At 43.4% G+C, this 24,238-nt stretch overlaps 1 protein-coding gene across 4 annotated transcripts in view; it reads right to left on the bottom strand.

Annotated features, from left to right (window-relative positions):
• Positions 1-24,238, bottom strand: part of INPP4B (inositol polyphosphate-4-phosphatase type II B) — a 339,838-nt gene that overhangs the window by 132,034 nt on the left and 183,566 nt on the right. For all 4 annotated transcript variants that reach the window (XM_068154053.1, XM_068154054.1, XM_068154052.1 and 1 more), the window contains 2 exons: positions 13,073-13,123; positions 9,712-9,791 (listed from right to left, as the gene is read on the bottom strand). In XM_068154053.1, coding sequence (XP_068010154.1) covers positions 9,712-9,791; positions 13,073-13,123 — 131 coding nt within the window. The remainder of the gene's footprint in view (positions 1-9,711; positions 9,792-13,072; positions 13,124-24,238) is intronic.

Raw genomic sequence — 24,238 nt, forward strand, 5'->3', positions numbered from 1 at the left:
AGACCTTTTGCCTGCCTTGAGCTCCCAGACTTTTACATAATTTGTGTTTCCACACACTTCCAAGGCCTTCACTAAAGTCAGAGTGAGCCAGCTCCTTACACTGACTCACGTTAAGCATACACATTAGTTTATTCAGGCATGGATACTTATTTATTCTGCTAAATCAAAACTTTCTCTTTTTTTTTTTTTTTCCCTTCCCTTTTTTTTTTTTCTCAGTAAAATCTCAAAATATATCTACCCCCCAAGCTTCACATTTAAATAATTCTTTCCACTGCAAACCATTATGTTTTAACATAAAACTCAGCAGAACTCATCTTGCAACCACGCCAGTTAAATGTGTTCTTATATAAATCTTGCAAGCTACGTCTAATTCTTCGTATTTCACATGTCTCACTACTTCAATTGCTCCAAGCCAAATTCATTACTGACAATAAAATAAAGGAACAATTAGAAATGAGCCAATTCCAGATAGCCTTGCAACCCAAGAAGCCCATGTTAATTAATAACGTATACAACAGCAATGAGAAAGAAGGGTTCAATGTTCAAAGGGTGGTTATGAGCAAAAATACATAATAATTTTGGAGTGCAAAACCAACTTAAATGACTTCTGAATGAAGAACATGACCCTGAGCTTAGTGGATTGATGTCATTTGTCTTCTCCTCCCCTTGTCAAACCAGCATGTAAATGGGTCTGCCTCAACAAATGGACTACAGCATTTCCAAGGAGAAAGGGTACACAACAGATGTTAGTAAATCATACATACCTTTAAAAACCCAAGTAAAGGTGTGGCTACAAGACTGAAAATGTTTCAACAGCTTAACATATCCTGACCAAAGTGTCAAGTGGTTGACCACCTTACCAGGCTGCCTTAATATACAATAACACTTTGTCGTTATCCTGGTCTGAAAGGAAACTGTCACGCTCTTTGGACTTCCAGGAGTTATCCCCTACACATTTTCTAATGCCAGAGTCCTGCAAGTCTGAGACTGACCTACATAAAAAAGGTGTAATTAAAAATAACATTAGGGCAAATTATGAGTATGAACAAATGTAGAGCTGACAGGAACTTGATTTGTAAATTAATTGATCCAAGCCAGCAAGGCAGTTGCTGTTGTTTCCATAAAAATGGAAATGTGACTTACACTTTCTCAATCCTTGTCTCCCTTTCTTTAGATCACTACAGCAACAAGTGCAGCATTCCTTGCCTGCACAAGTGGCAACATGTAATCAGAAGGTTTCTCCACACACTTTTAAAAATTATGACTGATCAAATTTATTTGTGTATCTTCCCTCCCACCCTGATTTCATTCTGAAATCACTCCTGTTCTGGCCTAATGGGTTTGATGGGTGGACCACTAGATGGATAAGGAACTGGCTTGATGGCTGCCCCCAAAGAGTGGCTGTCAATGGCTCCATGTCCCAGTGGAGGCCAGGGACAAGCAGAGTCCCTCAGGGATCAGCCCTGGGACCTGTCTTGTTCAACATCTTTGTCAGTGACATGGACATGGACATTGAGCGCACCCTCAGCAAGTTTGCTGATGACACCAAGCTGTGTGGTGCAGCAGACACGCTGGAGGGAAGGGAGGCCATCCAGAGGGACCTGGACAGGCTGGAGAGGTGGGCACAAGCCAACCTCATGAAGTTCAATAAGAGCAAGTGCAGGGTCCTGCATCTGGGTTGAGGCAATCCCAGGCACAAATACAGGCTGGGCAGTGACTGGCTGGAAAGTAGCCCTGAAGAGAGAGACTTGGGGGTGCTGGTGGACAAAAAGCTCAACATGAGCTCTCAATGTGCTCTTGCAGCCCGCAAAGCCAATCAGATCCTGGGCTACATCAGGAGAAGTGTGGCCAGCAGGTCGAGGGAGGTGATCCTCCCCCTCTACTCAACCCTGGTGAGACCCCACCTGGAGTACTGCCTCCAATTCTGGAGCCCCTATTACAAGAGGGATGTGGAGGTGCTGGAACGTGTCCAGAGAAGGGCCACAAGGATGAGCAGAGGGCTGGAGCACCTCTCCTATGAAGACAGACTGAAGGAGTTGGGGCTGTTCAGTCTGCAGAAGAGAAGGCTCCGAGGTGACCTCATTGTGGCCTTCTAGTATCTGAAGGGGGCTACAGGAAGGATGGGGAGGGACTTCTCAGGATCTCAGGTAGTGATAGGACTAGGGGGAATGGAATGAAGCTGGAGGTAGGGAGATTCAAGCTAGATGTGAGGAGGAGGTTCTTCACCATGAGAGTGGTGAAACCCTGGAATGGGTTGTCCAGGGAGGTGGTCGAGGCCCTGTCCCTGGAGGTGTTTAAGACCAGGCTGGATGAGGCTCTGTCCAGCCTGATCTAGTGTGGGGTGTCCCTGCCCATGGCAAGGGGGTTGGAACTAGATGATCCTTGTGGTCCCTTCCAACCCTGAATGAAACTATGAAACTAATGAATATGTAATGATACAATCTGAAACATGCAGTGTCTGCAAGTGAAGGCAATGGAACAGAACAAAACTCTACTGGTAGAGGTAGAGAATGGTTGGACTTGATGATCTTAAAAGTCTTTTCCAACCGTAGTGATTCCGGGATTCTACAGTGGAGACTGCTGCACTGTAGTTTTCCTCCTTCCTCCATTTCTCATATCTTTCAACATGGAAATGTCAAAACTCAATTTAAAACCAAAAATAGCCAGTTTCTTTTGCATGCTCCAGGCACACAAATCAACAAAGAGCTCTATAAATGTCCAGGGAGAAGCCATCATTAGCTGTGTCACACACTGAATATAAAATACCCCTGGTGCATGACGGTCGTAAACAACAGGCACGTCATGCATTTAAAACCTTCACGCAACGTCACAAGATAAAAAAATGGCCCAAAGAAAATTAAGTGTGAGCAAAAGAAGAGGTGCAGTGAGCTAAAAATCAGTCCTGCACACACACACAGAGGTACAGAGTTTATGCCACGCATCTGGACAGACAGGAGGAGACAATCTCTCACACACACTGTTCAACAGAGCATCAGGAGAATAATTACTAGGTTTTGGTGATTTTGATTAGCAGCCTGGACAAGGAGTACCAGTTGCCTGGTATCTATCCACAGAACATCTGCATTTGGAATGCAACCAATCAAAAAGAGACAGAGAACTAGCAGAGTGATTGCTAAAGCAGATTTAGAACTCAGTGTCAGATGATGCAGGCTTCAGCAGCAAGCCTGGCAGTGTTTCAGCCTGTCCCTAACCATTCGGTCTAACAAGACTGCACACTGCAGTGCTCACTCCATCCACCACAGCCACTCTCCTCCAATAGTCTGCTCTCACCTAAGCTGGAATCACCAAGGATCCATTTTCTGAGGAACCTGGTGGAGACAATTCTGAGTGAAAGTGTGTTTTAACCTTCAGAATAAACACCTGCATCAGCGCTGAAGGCAACAGTGCTGTTTGACCCACTGAGGCAGATCCACAGACTTCTGAAGGTGTCATGAAATCTGCTCAGAGTTAAAACTATAATTATTTACTAATGCTTCTAATATTAAAGTTTATTAAACACATAATTTCCTTATCATTCCAAGTCTTTAAGGGCCATCAGGTGAATTATCAGTTCCCTCACTTGAGGGAAGGAGCTAGCCAGCGCCAGCACCATCATGAGAAGCAGCAATATGTGCCCATCTTAACATTTCTGGCAATAAAAGGTTGACCCAGGCATCCAGAGAGAAGGAAGGTTACAAGCCAGAGGTGGAAAAGCAAGTGAGCTAGATGGACTGAGAACAGCAGTCATTTGCCTTCAAATACTGTTCTCAAGTCTCATTTCTGCATGTTCAATATTCAAGTATAGGCCTGCTAATTGGTTCCCATGGCCATACCTTTCTTCCAAAAAAAATGGCTCAAGAACACAAAGAACAAGGGAAGCAGACTGCATATTTGCATAGCTGTGTTAATTATAAATGAAAAGTGAGTGACTGCTTGAAAAGCACACTGCATGACTTCCAGCCTAGCAGGCAGCCCCTCTCTTCGATGCATAACCCAAAAGGAATGTGATTATTACAGACTAGCACAGAGATTGTCATCAAATCACTTTCACCACTGATGCCATATATTATGAAATATGCAGGAGCAAAACTATTGTACTTGCAGAGAAATGCTTATTCTGTGAATTCAGTGGAGCCTATTGCAATCAACAGTGTTTTCAAACAAGTCCACTGGTACATAACATTCAGTTGCATTCGAAGGCAAGCGAAGTTTCGTGCTGTTCAAATCCTTCTCAGTTTTCATCATTTCAATATACTGTTGATTAGGCTTCATGTCAAAACAAGTTTCACCTCAGGTCTATGGGAGTATGCAGCTTAAAAAACCAAGCTGTTGTTTACCTGCTTCCTGGGGTGGATGACATGACATGAAGCAAAGCGGCCAAGAAACAATTTTGGGATAGAGACCAAGTAAGACTAGTTGTAGGCAGACTTGTACTGCATTTTAAGATTGAAAAAGATGCTAATTTTAAGAGGGAGAAGCAGCTAAATATATAGTAGGAGGCTCAGAGGAGACCTTATTGCTGTCTACAACTACCTGAAAGGAGGTTGTAGCCAGGAGGGGGTTGGTCCCTTCTCCCAGGCAATCAGCACCCGAACAAGAGGACACAGTCTCAAACTGTGCCAGGGGAGGTTTAGACTTGAGGTGAGGAGAAAGTTCTTCACAGAAAGAGGTGTTTGTCACTGGAATGTGCTGCCCAGGGAGGTAGTGGAGTCACCGTCCCTAGAGGTGTTCAAGAGGGGATTGGACGTGGCACTTGGTGCCATGGTTTAGTAGTCATGAGGTGTTGGGTGACAGGTGGACTTGATGATCTTTGAGGTCTTTTCCAACCTTGGTGATTCTATGCTACAGTCATTTGCTAAGGAAGTTACTCGTACATAAATGACTGCAAAAATTCATGTGCTGCTCACAAATTCTCTTTAGTTAAACACTGTGAATATAACTACTAAAGTGCAGTTGTCTTCTGGCCCACAGAACTGCAAGGTGCTTGGAAGACAGCAGCAGAGTGAAGTAAGTTGAGCTGGACTTCCTTATATGGAGTTTTGGAGATTGCATGTTTGTATTTTAACTTTCCAAAACATTTCCTTCATGTCCTTTACTTAAAGGAAAGCAGTTCAGCTGTACCAAAGATTCATGAAAATAAGGCAGAGAACAAAAGCAGATTGATAGACAAATAGATACTGCCCTGGAGTTCAGGTAGAGTCACGTTTAAAAGAAGTCCCTATAACAGACAATGGACAGAGTTCCACAGGCACATTCAGATCATCTGTATAATTCATGCACTCTATTTTAGCCCTTGTTTTTGTATAGTTAGCTCCATTGCTATAAAATTCCTGCTCAGAGGGGCCAAAGGATCCAAGTAGTACTGATATTACTCTAGTTTCACACTGAAGTTGCCTACACTTTTGTACAGTCTATGGGGAGCATTTCAGACAGACAGACCTTATTTTTATAGAGAACACAAAGAGCACTATTATCTTTCCCCTTTGCTGCCTCTTACGTGGAACTTACTAGAAATCATTCCAAAATCACCCAAGCTAAAGAGGTCCTTCCTGGAAACAGAGCAAACTACCACCAGAGGGGAAGCAGCTAATGGAAGTACAAATTGCTAGCCCTTTACAAAGGGCCACAGACCACAACTGAGCAAAACAACAACATATTATGCTGTTCCTGAAAGAAAGACATAGCAAAAAGATCCTCTAAATTGAACTCAAAATGAAAATCCAACTGAAAAAAACCCAACCAACCACAAAACCAAAAACCAAAGCAAAGCAAACCAAAATGAACACCACCACCCAAAAAAAAACCCACAAGAAAAAACAAACAAAACCCCAGCAAAACTACAAACAACAACAAAAAGGCAAACCAAACCCAATCCAAAGAGTATTAATTAATAAAATAGCAATCAGTGTTCCTAACTCACTCACAAAGAAAAAACAAAGTGTATTTGGGGTTTACTCTTTTTAAAGCAATATATTATAGCCAATTATAGCCAATAGTAAGAAATATTCTGCTACTGAATGTAGCTTTGGTTTTATTCACTAGCCTGTTTTATCCTCTCCATCATCACAGGCCTATGAGGAAGCTGGATGCAGGTGGCATCGCATTACCCTTGCAAAGTGAGGCATTCAAGCCCACAGAAGGCATTACTGGTTTTATAAATTGCATATTGGAAACTGCATTCCCAAGTCTCCAGGAAATAAGTTCCTCTGCCAACACCAGTTGTGCACATTGTCAGCATCAAAACAGTTCTACAAATTGACCTGTTCAGGTTGTGGCTATTAGATGTAGGTGCACACATCTAGAACAAAGACTCAGACAGCAGCTTAAGGTACTTCTATAAAGAAGAAAGGACAATAAAATAATCCCTTATTTTGCAAAGGTTTTGTCATTTGTATCCCTAATCACTTTTAAGGTACTGTGGTGGGGAAAAAGAAAAAGTAGAGCACAGTTTGCCAGCATTAAGGAATTCTAGATGTATGCCAGCCCTCCACAAAATAACTGGGAAAAAACCAAGAATATCCCTTCAAAAGCACATTGATATTGTTCCATTGTACCTAAGAAAGACAATAGCAAGACATAACAAAAAAAAAAGGTGAAATGTAACCTTGGGGTTGGAGTGGCTGGAGAGCTGCCACACAGAAAGGGACCTGAGGGTGCTGATTGACAGCCACTTGAACAGGAGCCAGCAGTGTGGCCAAGTGGCCAAGAAGGCAAATGGCATCCTGGCATGCATCAAGAATACTGTGGCCAGCAGGAGCAGGGAAGTCATTGTGCCCTGTACTCAGCACTGGTTAGGCCACACCTTGAGTACTGCGTCCTGTTCTGGGCTCCTCAGTTTGAGAAGAACATTGAGACACTTGAACGTGTCCAGAGAAGGGCAACGAGGCTGGGGAGAGGCCTATGAGGAGAGGCTGAGGGAACTGGGGTTGCTTAGCCTGGAGAATAGGAGGCTCAGGGGAGACCTTACTGCTGTCTACAACTACCTGAAGGGAGGTTGTAGCCAGGTGGGGGTTGGTCTCTTCTCCCAGGCGACCAGCACCAGAACAAGAGGACAGTCTCAAGCTGTGCCAGGGGAAGTTTAGGCTCAAGGTGAGAAGAAAGTTCTTCACTGAGAGGGTCATCAGCCATTGGAATGTGCTGCCCATGGAGGCGGTGGAGTCACCATCCCTGGAGATGTTCAAGAGGGGATTGGACATGGCACTTGGTGCCATGGTTTAGTCATGAGGTCTTGGGTGACAGGTTGGACTTGATGATCTTTGAGGTCTCTTCCAACCTTGGCGATTCTTTGATTCAGATTCTATAACTACACCAATTTTTACACAGTACACTGCAAAGCTATTTCTAGAGCCTTAAATCTCTACTTCAGCTCTAACAAAGGACAATCTCAATCACAGGCACTCCCTGGTAAACTCCCATCCAAAGTATATCCACAGGAATTAAACAGAATTGCATGCTCTGACAGGGCCCTTGGCATATTCCCTATCCTCTTGAGAGATACTAATATAATAGGACAATTAGAGGAAGGCAAGTTTAAATTACTAGCCTGCTCTAGTTAAACTGCTGTTGAAGAAAGGTGCATAATAGCTACTGATTTTGTGCTGCTGAAGAGCAATAATCAGAAAACAATCCCACATTTAAAGGTACTTTTTTTTTCCATTAAAAAAAAATCCAACCACCTAAAACCTACTATTTAATCTATCTGCAAATTGATTTGCTTTGGTGTAGTATTTGTCTTCTACTGTTAGCTGCACAAAGAAGACATAAAAATTAAAATACTAATTAAAAGCAAATCTGAAAAGGCTTAAAGGTGCAACTGAAATTAACCTGGCAATCAGCTATCTGTTGCTTATTAGCTACTCATCTGCATTATTCTGTTTACAGATATTTGGGTTAGATGCAAAATATATTTCCATGTCAAAGTTTCCTGAAACTTCTGCATCCTGTCAATTCTTACAGCACCAGCCAGAGGTGCTCCTTCAGATCAGGTTTTTTCAGCAGGTCAAAGAGGCAAAATTTGAGTATTTGAGACCACTTGAAATTCTGCAAGAAGAGAATCTTCGAAGCACCAAGTTAGCAGCAGTTTCCCTAGCCGTGCATTTGAACTGGGAGAGTACTCAGTTCAAATTGCATTCAAAACGTTATTTCAAGTTGTCACAAAACAAATTTTCTGCTCATTAGGCATGGCACTTTGTGTCTGTGAAAAGCAAAAATCAGGGTATTTTGTTAACTTTGCCTTGTAAAACATACTACTGTTGTTATAGTAGGAAAGCAAGTGCAGTGATAAAACCAAAGCACTTCAAGAAGTTGAAGTTTCAAGAAGAAACATCACTGGATGGGCCATAATTTGGGCCTTCAGATAAATCAAGGGCAGCTTCATGTGCACAGGATAAAGAACACAACCTTCTAAAGCACCTATATACAATATCCCAGGAAGAACATACAGCAGTGTCTCAGTTTGCCTAGTCACAACTTCTTTCCTTTTAGGATTTTCACTACGTAGGGTTTGGGCAGTTGCTCTATGAAGCTTACTTGAACCTATCCAGTAATCCCCAAGAAGCCTCCTTTGTGCTAGCAAAGACCAGCTCAACAAAATCCCTGCACTGTATAAAGCCAAATAAATTCATTCTGAAAATCACCACCTGAAAGGTTTCCTTTAACCTTCAGAAAGTTTTTATCTGTACCTTGACTCAGCTTAAGCCATGCAAGTTAGTACCAGGGGTGAAAACTGCACAGCTTTAAGAAATACCTGTTCAGCCCAGCCCCAGATTTTGAACACTGCCTCTGGCTCTTCTTCAGCTGTGTGCTGTGTCACTAGTGTTGTACACCACCCCCATTGCTATTTGAGTTTGGCTGTAAAAACCACTTTGGAAGACTGCAACCAATTTGACAAGAGAGAAGCCTTGGGTCATGAGGCCCACCATCTTCACACACGCCTAGTAACCCAGGCAAACTGCACAGAGTTTATTGTTTCAAACACACAGATCAAATGAAACTGAGCAGCTTGTGCCCCTTTCTAAATGAAACTTTGAAAGAACATCCTCCACTTCAAGTTCCCTGAAATTCTTCCATAGGTTATCATACCAAACAATTACTAACCTTTTCTAATATGACACGTGGCAAGCTCCAGCTTAAAGACCCGGTATTTGATTTTGACTTTGTGCACAGCAGAAACAGAAGCACTTTGAGTTGACATTTAATACATCTTCAGCAATAGAGTTTCAAACAGTCAAGAAGCAATCACTTAGGCTGGAAAAGACCTTTAATATCATCATGTTCAAGTTTTAGCCTAGCACAACCAAGTTCACCTATAAACTATGTACCTCAGCACCACATCTACACATCTTTTAAATCCAGTGATGGTGACTCAGCCACTTTCCTAGACAGCCTATTTCCAGTGCTTGGTAACCCTCTCAGTGACCACGTTTTTACTAATCTAAACTTCCCCTGGCACAACTTGAGGCCATTTCCTCTTGTCCTATTGCTTGTTACTTGCGAGAAGACACCCACCTCACTCCAACCTCCTTTCAGGTAGTTGTAGGGAGTGGTCTCCCCTCAGCCATCTTTCCTCCAAACTAAACAAACCCAGTTGCCTCAGCCACTCCTCAGAGGACTTGCTCTCCAGATCCTTTACCAGCTCCATTGCTATTCTTTGGACACAAAATGCCATGGGTTATTAATTTAGCATGGTTTAAAACACAGAAATACACTTACCTGAGGGTGAGGGTCAGCTGCTGCTCCTTTGACTTTACCAAGTCTCCTACTCTAAAAGTTGTACAACCCAGGAAGCTTCTCTACAAAACAAAGCAGAAACAAAAAGCTGACATCTCCCATTAATTTTTGAAGTTCTAATTGTGGTGCTTTATTTTGGTTTCCAACATGAAAATCTTTCTTGGGTACCTCGAGAAATATTACCCTGCAACAAAACAGTGTTACAGATTATCTGGTAGAAACTGTATATATACCTGGAGCATGATTATCAGTTAACTGCAAAACTCTGGGTTTATGGGCAAGAACCTCTCTCTTTTTCATCAAGAACAGTCTGACAACCTGATGAAAGAACAGGTTGTAAAATGTACAGCCACAGAATAATTTTCTCTCAGTAAATCTATTTGCATTTTGCATCTCCTTTCTGTATTTTGAATTTCTAGACTACAAGCTACTCTAAGTTTCCAGTGCTTTACCAAAGTTGTCCTTGCTGTGGTTTTTCCTCAAGCCTTAGGCACTACCATCTGAGGCACTACCATCCATGCATTCCAAATAGGAATATATTTGCTAAGAAGGTATTTTTACATTGACTTTAATGCAAGTCAGGTAACAGAAATATTATGCTCCTCTAGTTTATGGCAGCATTTGTGAGTACTTGTTTCCTTTATTTCCATTGTAAGGTGGACATATTCATTGCAGTACAAGTGCAGAGAAAAGAGCTGAAGAAACTAGAATGTCTGAAATTAAATTTAAGCCACACCACTTCATCTTTTCCTTCTATCAAAACCACCTTCATACATCATCAAGAAAACAGAGACAACACAGGCAGCTTCTTTTGCATTTGGGGTATTTTTAACCTCTGTTCATTTTCCATTGCATACTACTAAAAACCCCATTTGGTCAGCCTGGCCAACAGTAGTACTTTTGACCTGGGAACAACAGGGAAGAAAATAGCCTAGAGCCATGTCCTACCCATTTACCTCTTAGATCTATACCTCAATATTACTTGCTCAGAAGAAATTACAATGAGATCGTAAGGTTATGTTGAATTTTGACCAAAAAACCCCAGCAAGTACACAGAGTTTGTTTTCATTCTGTTATACTAGTTTTACTGTTGGAATGGCAAAGTAAAATTTCAGGCTAAAGTATATTCAAGAACAGATATAAAAATTATATAAGAATCAAGTTGTTTTGAGTCTACACAGGCTGCATAGAGAGAGCAACTTTTCCCTCCAGGGAAAAAGAGATTTTGTTGCTACTGAAAAGCATAACTTCTGGTAAAAAAAAGCCCCCAAAACCTGCAGCCTGCTTTCTCTCAGGAAGGCCAGCTGGATAGTAAGTGTTTGAAAGCTAACAATAAAGCTCTAGATTAAGGTGGAATCTCTTGCTTATAAAACATACAGTTCAAATCACAGTTGTCAACGCAGGCAAGTGTCAACACTGGTCTTCAATCTGCTACACTGTGTCATCACTGCTCACTCAGAACAACAATACAGACTTAAATTTCCTGTGCTTTTGTTGACACTTAAACAGCAAAGGAAAAACAGATACAAGCTAGGATGCTAGAGGAGGCTGGAAAAACAGAGGATTTGGGAAGTGCTGAACAGGAAGTAGAGAGAGAGACAACTCATAATGAATAGGGGGAAATGTCACAGCTGTAGAAGTGAAGAATGTGGTCAGTGTCCACTGCCAAAATGAAATGCGTACAAGAAACACATCCAGGTGTGACATGGATGGATGCACAGCCCTGCCAAAATGAACACACAGAGACTTCTGTCTGCCCTTAAAGCTGTCAACATGGCACTGTTTCTTCAGTCAAGCTCTGTGATGGCACACTTAGCTCAGATTAGTTATCTTCTTACAAAAGCATATTCTTAGTACAGTTATAACACATTCAGCAGCAGCCTTTAATCTGGACTTTGAGTGCTTGCATTTGCAACCTCTCCATTTGAAAGAAGGAAAGGAATATTAAGAATGAAACTGATACAGGTTGGGAGCTTCTTTCTGCAGCACAATAGAACTATAAATTAAGAACCATAAGTTGGAGTGCTCATATGACCAGGACTAAGCAGCAATTACACTGCTCTCTTACATAGTCTGGGAGCTTTGGTCATTGCACCCACTAGCCATCTCTGAATGTCATACCTAGTTTGCCAGGGTCGTGAAATTAGAGGTGAATAATTTTATGGTCTTAAAAAAATTCCTATTTACTTCTGTCTCATATTTTTATGCTTATTAAACAAACTAACCTTTTCTTTGCCTGACAATGCAATTAGGAGTTATTTGCACAATTCTGAATGATCCCACAACTGAAAGACAGTTAATGTACAAGGGGTCTAACTTCCAGCAATGCTGGAGAGTATTATTGTCCATACTGATTTAGATACAAATAGTCTGCCTGAACTGGCAGTCTGCATACAAACCAATCTAGTTTTGCACATGTGACTCGGAGAGGCTTGAAAAGTAGGCTTTAACCAGAGCTGCTGCTATAATGCTAATGACAGGGTAATGGTCCTCTGTAATTTTGCTAGTAGGGTACTTAAAATGATAAATCTTAAGGTATGTGCTTTGAGTAGCTTGATGAATAATCTCAGGCAGCCAAACAGAAAAGTCTCAGTAATAGCTATATGGAAAGTTGAAACACATTGATTATTCCACTAAGATCGAACTTGCTGCCAAGCTACAGATTTCTCAAACACAAGCTACAGTTCTGGAAACTGTGCCAAGGAAGCCCTGGTAATGCAAGAACATCAACACCTTATGCTAAAAACTTACAAATCCAGTTATTTTAAACATTTGCAGACACAGGACTGAACCCTGCACCAGATGGTGTTTGATCTTTTATTCAGCTGTAGCAAGATAACATTTCCCACCTGCCATGAGGTATCCATATTACCTGGGAGGTTCCAGCCTTCCCAATACCATTGCCAGAAGTTCTACAGACCTCCAAAGAAAAAAGTCACCAGTAGAATTTCTTCAAGTGGACCCAAAGGCAGCTCCTACAGCAGGACTTTTTATACACCTCACGTGAAAAACAGAAGGCAACAGCACCGGCTCGCTGAGGCAGCACAATCCCCATATCTCAATTTCATCCAGACTGCACGTATGGCAGTAGTAGGAAGTCTAGATAGTTGTGCTTGCCTCAGGGTAATTTCAACTGAAAAGGACTTTCAAGAAATACATGACAGGGATAACATCAATCACTGTGTCTATTACTCCTGTCTCGATTTTTTTATCCATTTAACCCAACTTCTGCCATTAAAAAGAGCTAGCCAGCTGCTGTTTAGCACTTGGGCAGGACACCATTTCTCTTAATACAGGGCCTGTGTGGCAGAAATCATTCCAAGAAAAGAAAAGATTTGCTTACTCCAACATCTGCTCTTGGCTCCTTGTGATCAGGTAGAACGCTGGTGCGGACCTGAGACAGGGAACAGAAAAAAAAAGGCAAATTAAGCATTTATTTTTTGTTGGCACTTTGGAATGAAAATGAGAGAAGTGCTCATGTGTTTTTTCCTCTTACTTTCTACATTTTGGAGTTGAAATTAAATGGAGCTATACATATATAATTTAATAACAGTTCATTCATAATTTAAACACAATATCTTCTTGTTCCTGTAGAGAAAGTCTCTCACCCATTTATCCCATCTATCATTCTGAACCTTCCTGGTCTGCTAAAAGGAGAAAGCCTGTACTCAGTCGTTCCTTTATTAAAATCAGACTCTTTGGCTCTAACTTGAATGCCAGAATACTTCAAATAGAGCTGCTATCTGGTGTTGAGGAATGGCTTGAATTGCAGGGACATGGTTCTATGGAACAGCTGTTTGACCAGAGCGTGTAGGCCAGACTCCATCTTGTTGTTTACTGCTCACAGCTTAGCTGGTGTGCTGATGCAGCAAGGCCACCACAGCCCTGTGACTGTGCTTGCAGTTTCTCACAAGACAGCACCATGTGAAATAGTTACTTATAAGATAGTAGTATGTGATACAAAGTATATGTGAAACAAAGAGCTACTGAGAAAGGAGGTTGTGAAGTTGCACCTAGGCCTAACTGCAAGTAGGCTGGATATTATGATGTAATCCTGGACTAATAGCTAATAGAATAATGACACGTGTGCATATTTAGCTGAAGATGCTTTATAAGCTGTGCTTTTGAGCAATAAAGTTGAAGCCTGATTACCAATCACATTGAATGTCTGCTCAATGCTTCCCACCGCAACAATCTGGAACCAAAACTTTCAGCCACAAGTGATAGCACACAGTACATTAAAAGGTATTTAGCTTGCATAAGTACTTAGCAGACTGACCTACAACAGACACCCTGATCCCCAGTCTCACACAGTGCATGGCCCTGGGTCTTCCTAGCCGATTCCTCAGCAATGCTGAGGTGACGAAGTTTGACTCAGAGGGCCCTGCATGAGATTTCCAACTGTCCCTCCATTTTCCTGCAAGGTGGAGCCACCATTGTACAGACCTACTACCATTTCACAACAAAAAAGAACAGGACAACCTGACTTCTTATTTCTCTGTTTCCCAAGATATTGTACAGGTCTTGGGAGGGGTGGGTTTAGTGTCTATTTAACTTATTGTTGAATATTGACTGAGAACAAAGCAGCCATTAAACAGAAAAAATGAGATGGGAAAATGAGAAAGAAAACCTCTGTAACATCCCTCTAACATGGTCTACCTGAGCCAAAACAGCCCTTTGGATTAGCTTGCTGCTAGAAGGATGCCAGCTTCAGCAACACACAAGGGAGGCATGTACTGAGCATTCACATCTGTTCAATTACCTGGCCTAAAGAAGAGATATCTATCCACTTACAGCACAGTTCCCCAAGGACAAATTTTTGGCTTGGTTCTGAATTAAAACTCAAATTCATTTTGCCAATCTGTCAACAAAAGACCTTCCCCCTCCCCCCCTCTCCATGCCCTCAAACGTGTCCCAGTTCTTTTATTCTAGCTGCAAGTCCCTACACAGAAAGAAAACCCACTTTTAAAACAAAGATAATTTTACTTCTTGTCCCAGTTTGAGCTGAGTGCCTTAAGAAAGCCACAAAGTTGCAGTCCTCCAGAAGGTTCAGAGGTGTACTGGAATGTGTAATATTTAGAATAGAATAAACCAGGTTGGAAGAGACCTTCAAGATCATCGCGTCCAACCTATCATCCAACACCACCTAATCAACTAAACCATGCAACCAAGCACCCTGTCAAGTCTCCTCCTGAACACCTCCAGTGACAGCGACTCCACCACCTCCCCAGGCAGTCCATTCCAATGGGCAATCACTCTCTCTGTGTAAAACTTCCTCCTGACCTCCAGCCTGAACTTCCCCTGGCACAGCCTGAGACTGTGTCCTCTTGTTCTGGTGCTGGCTGCCTGGGAGAAGAGACCAACCTCTCCCTGTTTACAACCCCCCTTCAGGTAGTTGTAGAGGCCAATAAGGTCACCCCTATTTCCTCCCATAAATACTACTGGAAAGCAGCCCTGAGGAGAGAGACTTGGGGGTGCTGGTGGACAAAAAGCTCAACAGGAGCTCTCAGTGTGCACTTGCAGCCCGCAAAGCCAATCAGATCCTGGGCTGCATCAGGAGAAGTGTGGCCAGCAGGGCAAGGGAGATGATCCTTCCCCTCTACTCAGTGAGACCCCACCTGAAGTACTGCCTCCAGTTCTGGAGCCCCTATTACAGGAGGGATGTGGAGGTGCTGGAACGTGTCCAGAGAAGGGCCAGGAGGATGATCAGAGGGCTGGAGCACCTCTCCTATGAGGGCAGACTGAAGGAGTTGGGGCTGTTCAGTCTGCAGAAGAGAAGGCTCCCAGGTGACCTCATTGTGGCTTTCCAGTATCTGAAGGGGGCCTACAGGAAGGCTGGGGAAGGACTTCTCAGGATCTCAGGTAGTGATAGGACTAGGGGGAATGGAATGAAGCTGGAGGTGGGGAGATTCAGGCTGGATGTGAGGAGGAAGTTCTTCCCCATGAGAGTGGTGAAACCCTGGAATGGGTTGTCCAGGGAGGTGGTCGAGGCTCCGTCCCTGGAGGTGTTTAAGCCCAGGCTGGATGAGGCTCTGGCCAGCCTGATCTAGTGTGGGGTGTCCCTGCCCATGGCAGGGGGGTTGGAACTAGATGATCCTTGTGGTCTCTTCCAACCCTGAATGATACTATGATACTATTATAAAGCTTAGCTGGGAATAGGCTATGCCTTTAAAATTTAGCTGCTGATTGCGAGCAGAAAAATAGAATAATCTTTTGTTTTCCTTTTTACACCCAATAGTGATTTATTTATAGTTTTCCACTTTTCTGATTGAAATCTGCAGCTAAATTTTAAAGCCATAGCCTAAAACTGCCACAGTTTTAGCTGTGGCACAGTTTTAGCTGTGGCTGAGAGGTCAGTTGCTTTCTCTTCCTTCCTCTGCACATCCCTGGATGCAAGGAGCTCCCTTATCTGTTGCGGAGGGAGGACAGTTTCATCACAGTATCAGTCAGGGTTGGAAGGGACCACAAGGATCATCTAGTTCCAACCCCCCTACCATGGGCAGGGACACCTCATACTAGATCAGGCTGGACAGAGCCTCATCCGTCCTGGGCTTAAACACCTCCAGGGACAGAGTTGCAGCTGTGGCCCTCAAGGCGGGAATAATTTTGGCAGTGCAATATTGGCCTGCTCAGGCCTAGCCCCGGGGACTAAAGGGAGGTAGTTTCAGACCTGGTCAGCCTGAAACGAGCTTAACAACGTGGGGGGAAAGAAAGACCCTGGGGCACATGTTGATCCCAAGGCTGGGAGAAAAGGAGTACTGGGGCTTGGTCACAGTATCACCGAGGTTGGAAGAGACATCAAAGATCATCAAGTCCAACCTGTCACCCAAGACCTCATGGCTACTAAACCATGGCACCAAGTGCCACGTCCAATCCCCTCTTGAACACCTCCAGGGATGGTGACTCCTCCACCTCCCTGGGCAGCACATTCCAATGGCTAACAACTCTCTCTGTGAAGAGCTTTCTCCTCACCTCCAGCCTAAACTTCCCCTGGTGCAGCTTGAGACTGTGTACTCTTGCTCTGGTGCTGGCTGCCTGGGAGAAGAGACCAACCCCCTCCTGGCTACAACCACCTTTCACATAGTCATAGAGAACCATGAGGTCACCCCTGAGCCTCCTCTTCTCCAGGCTAAACAACCCCAGCTCCCTCCAACTCTCCTCACAGGGCTGTGCTCAAGGCCTCTCCCCAGCCTCATTGCCCTTCTCTGGACACGTTCAAGTGTCTCAATGCCCTTCCTAAACTGAGGGGCCCAGAAGTGGACACAGTACTCAAGGTGTGGCCTAACCAAAGCAGAGTACAGGGGCACAAAGACTTCCCTGCTCCTGCTGGCCACACTATTCCTAATGCATGCCAGGATGCCGTTGGCCTTCTTGGCCACCTGGGCTGATTGGGTGGAGGTTTGTGTGTGAAGCTTTTGGAATTAATGAGCTTCTGTGTTAAGCCTCCAATGTGCATTCCTGTGTGTTCTATATGCTTTGCTATGCTCACCACTATGCACTGTAATATTGCAGTATTGAAGCTTGTGCAAAGCTTTTCCATTTAAACTTTCCAATCCTGTGTGTAAAGCAGCCTTCAACAGCAACAGAGGCCTCAGAGCAACCTGTCCCACTCTAAACCACCACACTTGTCTTTTCTTTTAGATAGATCATGTTTGTAGACAGGGCCAGCCAAAAATCTACTACAGAGACATGCCAAAGTAGAACCATAGCTTTCCTCAGTTCTTATCCCTTGACTCTCTACAGTGAGAAACTTGTTGTTGGTTGCTTTTTTTTCCTTTCCCCACAAAAGCCTGAAGACAGAAGAGAAATATTACAATTAATTCAACGAGGGGCAGCATATTTAGCAATCTGTGGAAGTCCTCATTTGGAGGTAGTTTCATGTTTGGATTTTTTTCCACTAACATAACACAAGCAAGTCAGGAATTTGGCTTTCCACAGAACACTAGTACTAGGAGGTGCTGGATGATGGGTTGGACATGATGATCTTGAAGGTCTCTTCCAACCTGGTTTATTCTGTTCTATTCTAAATGTCTTCACCTGCTTACATCTTGTCCTGAAAGCAGGCTCGAGGTGGATAGGACATCTATACTATTACACACAATTTTTATCTAAAATTTACCAGTAAATATTTCAAGTCACAAATTAAAACACTACTGCTATTTCTTTGCTAGCGATACCTGTCTTAACCTCTTACCCTCTTGGGGAGGGATGAGAAAATGGGGAAAGTAACTTGCAGCATATGTGGTTCACAGAAGAAAGAAGGAGCCAATTCAGACCAAGAATTCAATGTCATTTTAAGACATTAAAAAGCTCTTCTATATGCTAGCCTCAAGCAGGTAACATCTGGCCCAACACGGATGTGAGCCATTTCCATTTCCCAATTATTATGGATATTTATTCAAGAAATATGAACAAATAACTTAAGAATAAACCTTCCTCTTCATTATTTATAGGAAGATGCATTTGTCACCCAGAAGCAGCTCAGCAAGTATTTTAAAACATGTGTAATTGGGTTTGCATGATATGAAGGTGCGCTGCAAAGCAAGAGGAAGCCTGAATATCTTTTATGCTGATTGAGTTCAATAGAATCAAATATAGAATATTCATTCCTTCTTTTGCTGGATAAACTCTCAGTTCAGGAGAGCTGCTTTTCTGGCCCAGTGGAGAAGTGGAAAGCAATGTCAAACCTGACCAGCCTACAGTGTAAGCTGTTCATAGAATCATAAAATCAATAAGGTTGGAAGAGACCTCAAAGATCATCAAGTCCAAACTGTCACCCAAGACCTCATGACTACTAAACCATGGCACCAAGTCCATATAACAAAAACATATTTTGTAACTTCCAAATGCAGTTTTGTGTAGTGCAACAATAGTGCAGAACAAGTATTCACATAGTTCCTTTTTCAGTTCTAAAATACTTTTCACTTCAGCCAACTGGGTGTGTGTTTGTTTTCATTTGGTTTTAACCACTTTATAACCATTAGAGAGACAGTGAACTGTATATAAATACTGCATTTTGTGGGACTGGCATGAAGCTGTGCCTCTCCTCTCTCTGGAATACATTTCTTTAGAACTGAAACTGGATTTTTTTTCAACCAAATGTGTGCAATACAGTTTATTTGTTGGGGTATTTGGGGGGGGGGGGGGGGTAGTTTGGTTCACAGTATCACAGTATAACTTAGGTTGGAAAGGACCTCGAGGATCATCGAGTCCAACCTATCAACACAGACCCCATGACTAGACCATGGCACCAAGTGCCACATCCAATCTCCTCTTGAACGCCTCCAGGGATGGTGACTCCACCACCTCCCTGGGCAGCACATTCCATTGACGAATGACTCGCTCGGTGAAGAACTTTCTCCTCATCTCGAGTCTAAACCTCCCCTGGCACAGCTTGAGACTGTGTCCCCTTGTTCTGGTGCTGGTTGCCTGGGAGAAGAGAGCAACCCCTTCCTGGCTACAACCACCTCTCAGGTAGTTGTAGAGGGCAATGAGGTCACCCCTGAGCCTCCTCTTCTCCAGGCTAAACAATCCCAGCTCCCTCAGCCTCTCCTCATAGGGCTGTGCTCAAGGCCTCTCCCCAGCCTTGTTGCCCTTCTCTGGACACGTTCAAGTGTTTCAATGTCCTTCTTAAACTGAGGGGTCCAGAACTGGACACAGTACTCAAGGTGCCACCTAACCAGTGCAGAGTACAATGACTTCCCTGCTCCTGCTGGCCACACCATTCCTAATGCAGGCCATTGGCTAATGGTTGTGTGTGTGTGTTAGGTTTTTTGGATTTATTTGTAAGAAACGGTTTTAAAACACTCATTAAAAAGTCAAGTTGCACATGCACAAGCAAATATAGGGGGGCTATCATCTAGTCCCTTTCAGGTTGTCTCGTGGTTGAATTCCCAAACATAGTTGAACTTTCAGGATACTGCAATGGTTAGTCCCATTATGAGACATCCCGATGGGTCATGGCAGTTATCATTATAAACACCAAGTCACACAGTTCACAAACAGATATAAAACCTAAGAAACAACTCAGCTCTAGTCCCAACTCACAGAATAAAAGAGAAAGAAAAAGAAAAGAAAAAGAGAGAGAGAAAGGATTTGAAAAACATTCTCCCAGTACATTACCTGATTAAACAAACGGTTCTACTTTTTAAGACCTCGTCATAAACCAACTTTTCCCTAATGAACCCTCCAACAGTACTATAAAAGAATCACAATCTAGAAATACAAACAAAAAACCAGATGTTTCTCTCAAAGAGCCACAATTCTGCTACAACTCAATTTTTCCTTATTATTTCTCCTTGCTTTCCTGAATAAACTTCCCTGGGTTAACACGTCACAGGTGCACATTTTCAGGCCACAGATACATGAAAAGATCAAAAACTAAGCTAGAAATACAGCTTGTAACCTAGGTCAAACACAGTATCACAGTATAACTTAGGTTGGAAAGGACCTCGAGGATCATCAAGTCCAACCTATCAACACAGACCCCATGACTAGACCATGGCACCAAGTGCCACATCCAGTCTCCTCTTGAACGCCTCCAGGGTCGATGACTCAACCACCTCCCTGGGCAACCTGTTCCAATGACGAACGACTCGCTCGGTGAAGAACTTCCTCCTCACCTCGAGTCTAAACCTCCCCTGGCGCAGCTTGAGACTGTGTCCCCTTGTTCTGGTGCTGGTTGCCTGGGAGAAGAGACCAACCCCTTCTTGGCTACAACCAAAACACAAAATGTTTATGGTGAGTATTGACTCCAGTAATTGAGTTTGCAACACAGCCCAGTTTTCCTGCACACACCGGCATCTGTGGTGCCAGGAAGAACTTCGGTGCACCAGAGTGGGTGCCCATGGTACGCTGCATTTTCCTTAAATCCTATCTAGAGCAAGATGCAGTGAGGAAGCAGCTTTATACTTCCTAGTGTATTTATCACAGATATCTAAGTGTCAGATTTCTTTAGGCATAAATTCTAAATTCAGCTTTAATTAACTGTTCTTTATTATAAGGAAGCTTCATATGATTAAAACGAAGATGTCTTTCAGTCATCCATGGCAGTCTAAGACATCCACGCATGCCGTCAGAGTTCAGAAGACTGAATCGTTATCAGCACTGAAACTTTTATGCCTGCCCTTAATTGGAGACTTTGCATTTCAGTTTAAGACCAAAGGCCATGTTTGGAAAGTGCTGAAGTTTTGCAAGGAAGTAATGTAGGAGCTTTTTGGGGTTCATCTGGGTTTACCCCAGCCAATCACCAGCAGCTTTCAGAGGCCTCCCAGTACTTACTGCTGTTAGCTGCCCAAACAGAGTGTTCTGTCACCTCTGTTATACTGAGCTCTGCTAACACAACAATCACAACCCCAGAGACAGCTGCTATGGACAGCCAGTACCCATCCTCACCACCACCACCTGCCTGGCAGCCATGCGGCAGCCCCCACCAGAGTGGGGAGTAACTACTTCTTCTGCCTTTTCAGTCAGAGAAATTGTAGCTTCATGTCAGTCTCACCTCTGTGTCTGGCAGATCATGGAACTGGTCCTTCCTCAGGCTATACTAAGGCACACGGAGGACAGGACAACCAGCATGACTTCACCAAGGGCAAGTCCTGCCTGACCAACCTCTGGCCTTTTAAGACAGAGTGATTGCCATCAGCAGCCAAGTGAAGAGCTATGGATGTCATATATTTGGAATTCTGTATGGCCTTTGATGTGGTCCCTCACAATATTATTCTCTCTAAACTGAAGAGATATGGATTTGGTGGGTAGACTGTTTGGTGGATGAAGAGGGTAGTGGTCAATGTTTCAATGTCCAGACAGAGACTGGTGACAAGTGGTGTCCCTCAGGGGTCTATACTGGAACCAGTGCATTTAATACCTTCAACGGCACAGTGGGATCAAAGGTACAGATGAGACCAAGCTGAGTCAGTGTGGCTGACACACCTGAAAGACAGCATGGTGTCCAAAGGGACCTGGACAAGCTTGAAAGGTGGGCCCCTATCAACCTCATGAGGCTTTACAAGGGCAAGTGCAAGGCCATGCACCCAGGTCTGGGCAATCCCCAGACTGGGGAACAAAGGGCTGCTGGGCCACTCTGTGGAGAAGGACTTGAGGGTACAGGTGAATGAAAAGCTGGAGATGAGCCAGCAATTTGCTCAAAGCCCAGAAAGCAAACTGGGCTGCACCAAGTGTGGCCAGCAGGTCAAGGGAGGAGATTCCCACCACTCCACTGAGACCCTGCCTGGAATCCTGTGTCCAGCTCTGGAGTCCTCAGCACAACACATGGTCCTGCTGGGACAGGTCCAGAAGAGGCCACAAAAATGATCAGAGGACTGGACCCCCACTTCTGCAAGGACAGGCTGAGAGAGTTGGGGTTGTTAAGCCTGGAGAAGAAAAGGCTACAAGAGACCTTGTTGTGGCCTTTCAATAATTGAAGGAGCCTGTAATCAAGATGGTGACAATCTTTCTAGCAGGGCCCATTGTGACAAGACAAGAGGTGATGGTTTTTAGCTAAAAGATGGAGATTTAGTCTAGAGATAAGGAAGAAAACTTTTACAATAAAGGTGGTGAAACACTGGCCCTGGCTGCCCAGAAAGGTGGCAGATATCCCATCCCTGATAACATTCCAGGTCAAGTTGGAGAGGGCTCTGAACAACCTGATCTAGTTGCAGATGGCCCTGCAAAGCTGGACTAGATAACTTGAAAGGTGCCACACAACCCAAATCATTCTGTGATTCTGTGCATATGTGCTGGGTGAGCTGCAAATGCTGGAATTGCTACTACATCCTGCAACACTATTGATCAGGCTTTATAGGACAGATCCCATGCCAGTACACACAGCAAATTCATTTGTAAAAGAAAAACTTGATGAGACATTGCACATTTACCAGCTATTTGTTTTCATCATATAGATTAACAGTTTGCTAAATAGTTCAATCAACATTGCACAGTCAGCAAAGTAAAACACTTCCATCGATACTTTGCTGGATACCTGCTTACTGGATGGAGGACCATGCCAATAAAGTCATTTTCCAACCTTTAGTGCATAATTAATCCTAAGAGTCAGTATAAAGCAACAAACATCTTCTCTCAGTCAGCGTGCACATGGTGCTGCAGGCTTCACAGTGCCAGTGGAAAAGTTGCCATGCAGAGACACTAACGAGTGTTAAAATCAAATGAAAGATGAAAGGAAGTAAAGGGAATATAAGCTATAGCAACTTTATGGCAGCACTCTTACAGTGGCCTAAGATATATTACTTTTATTATATAATAAACTCCAAAATGAACATTTTACAATATTCTATCTATTTCCCTACCAGTAGAACTTTCCCTACTCTATGTCCCTATTTGCTGCACACCAAGTGACAGTTCCAACTGCTTATTTATCTGGAAGGGTTACATATAAGGGGAAGCTCATCTGCATATGCTTGGATACCTTTTATAGGCAGTGTTTGCTCATAACTCTCCTGAAGAGAGTCATGGATGGATGACTGAATGGATGATTTCCCAAGAATCACTTGTGCAGCATTGAGGCTATGTGGTACCTCCAGGAACAGCCTTCAAGAGATCATATGAGGATAATAAAACCCCAAAAATTCTCAGTCTCATAAGAATCATCATGAACTCTTCTTCTTTTCAACTGCTATCTTTTTCTTCTCTGTGTGGGCTGCTTCTCTGGATGCTTTCTAGAGAATATCAACATATGGCTTAAGACGAGAATGAAGTGATTCCCCTCAAGCAAAGACTGAGGTTCAAAGAATTTAACAGCTTACATAGGCACATGAATAACAAACAGAAAAGCACAAAAGCCTTGAGTATTAGATTACCAACACAGTTTTCTTGGGTGATTTTTACAGTTTAGGTGTATGATTAAGACTACCTCCAAAAAACCTGATATCCACAGTTCAGAAAGAACAGCTTCCTTCAGAACTCTGTGTTGAGTGCATATCAAAAAACCATGCCACCTCTGCAACATCCAAATGGAAGGTGGCATGGACCAAGTGACAGGGGGGGAAAAAAACCCACCTACAAAGTGTGAGTGCTTTAGGACATGCTAGAGTTAGATCAGATGCAAGAAGGCTTATTAACTCAGTGTAATTGTCCCCCACACCAAAGCCGTGCTGCCTTGCACTGTGTCTCTACACAAAGCAGTATCCCCTGTGTGCCACCACAGCTCAGATTCCAGGATGAGGTCACAGCATGGCTACAGGGCCCAACTCAGCAGAGCTCACTGCTTCAGCTGCTGACAGTCTGCAAATCACCCCCACAACTAAGAGCTGGCTGCACTGAAGATGTTGCAGGAAGCAAAAAAGCAGCTCCTGTTCATGCTTTCCCCCCACAAAACACTAAAATCACATACTCAGCACACCCCAGAACTGAAACAGACAAAGCTGAAAATCACACATTTGAAACACAGCTGTAACAACCTATAAATAACCTGTATCTAACCACTCTTTTCCACAGCTATTCATATGATAACCAACTGATCCTTGAAGGCAAAGTCCCAAGTTTGATTTATCTC

Source organism: Melanerpes formicivorus, unplaced genomic scaffold (genome assembly GCF_026170545.1).
Source record: "Melanerpes formicivorus ecotype bairdi unplaced genomic scaffold, bMelFor1.0.p_v2 SCAF_27, whole genome shotgun sequence".
Taxonomy (NCBI): Eukaryota; Metazoa; Chordata; class Aves; order Piciformes; family Picidae; genus Melanerpes; species Melanerpes formicivorus.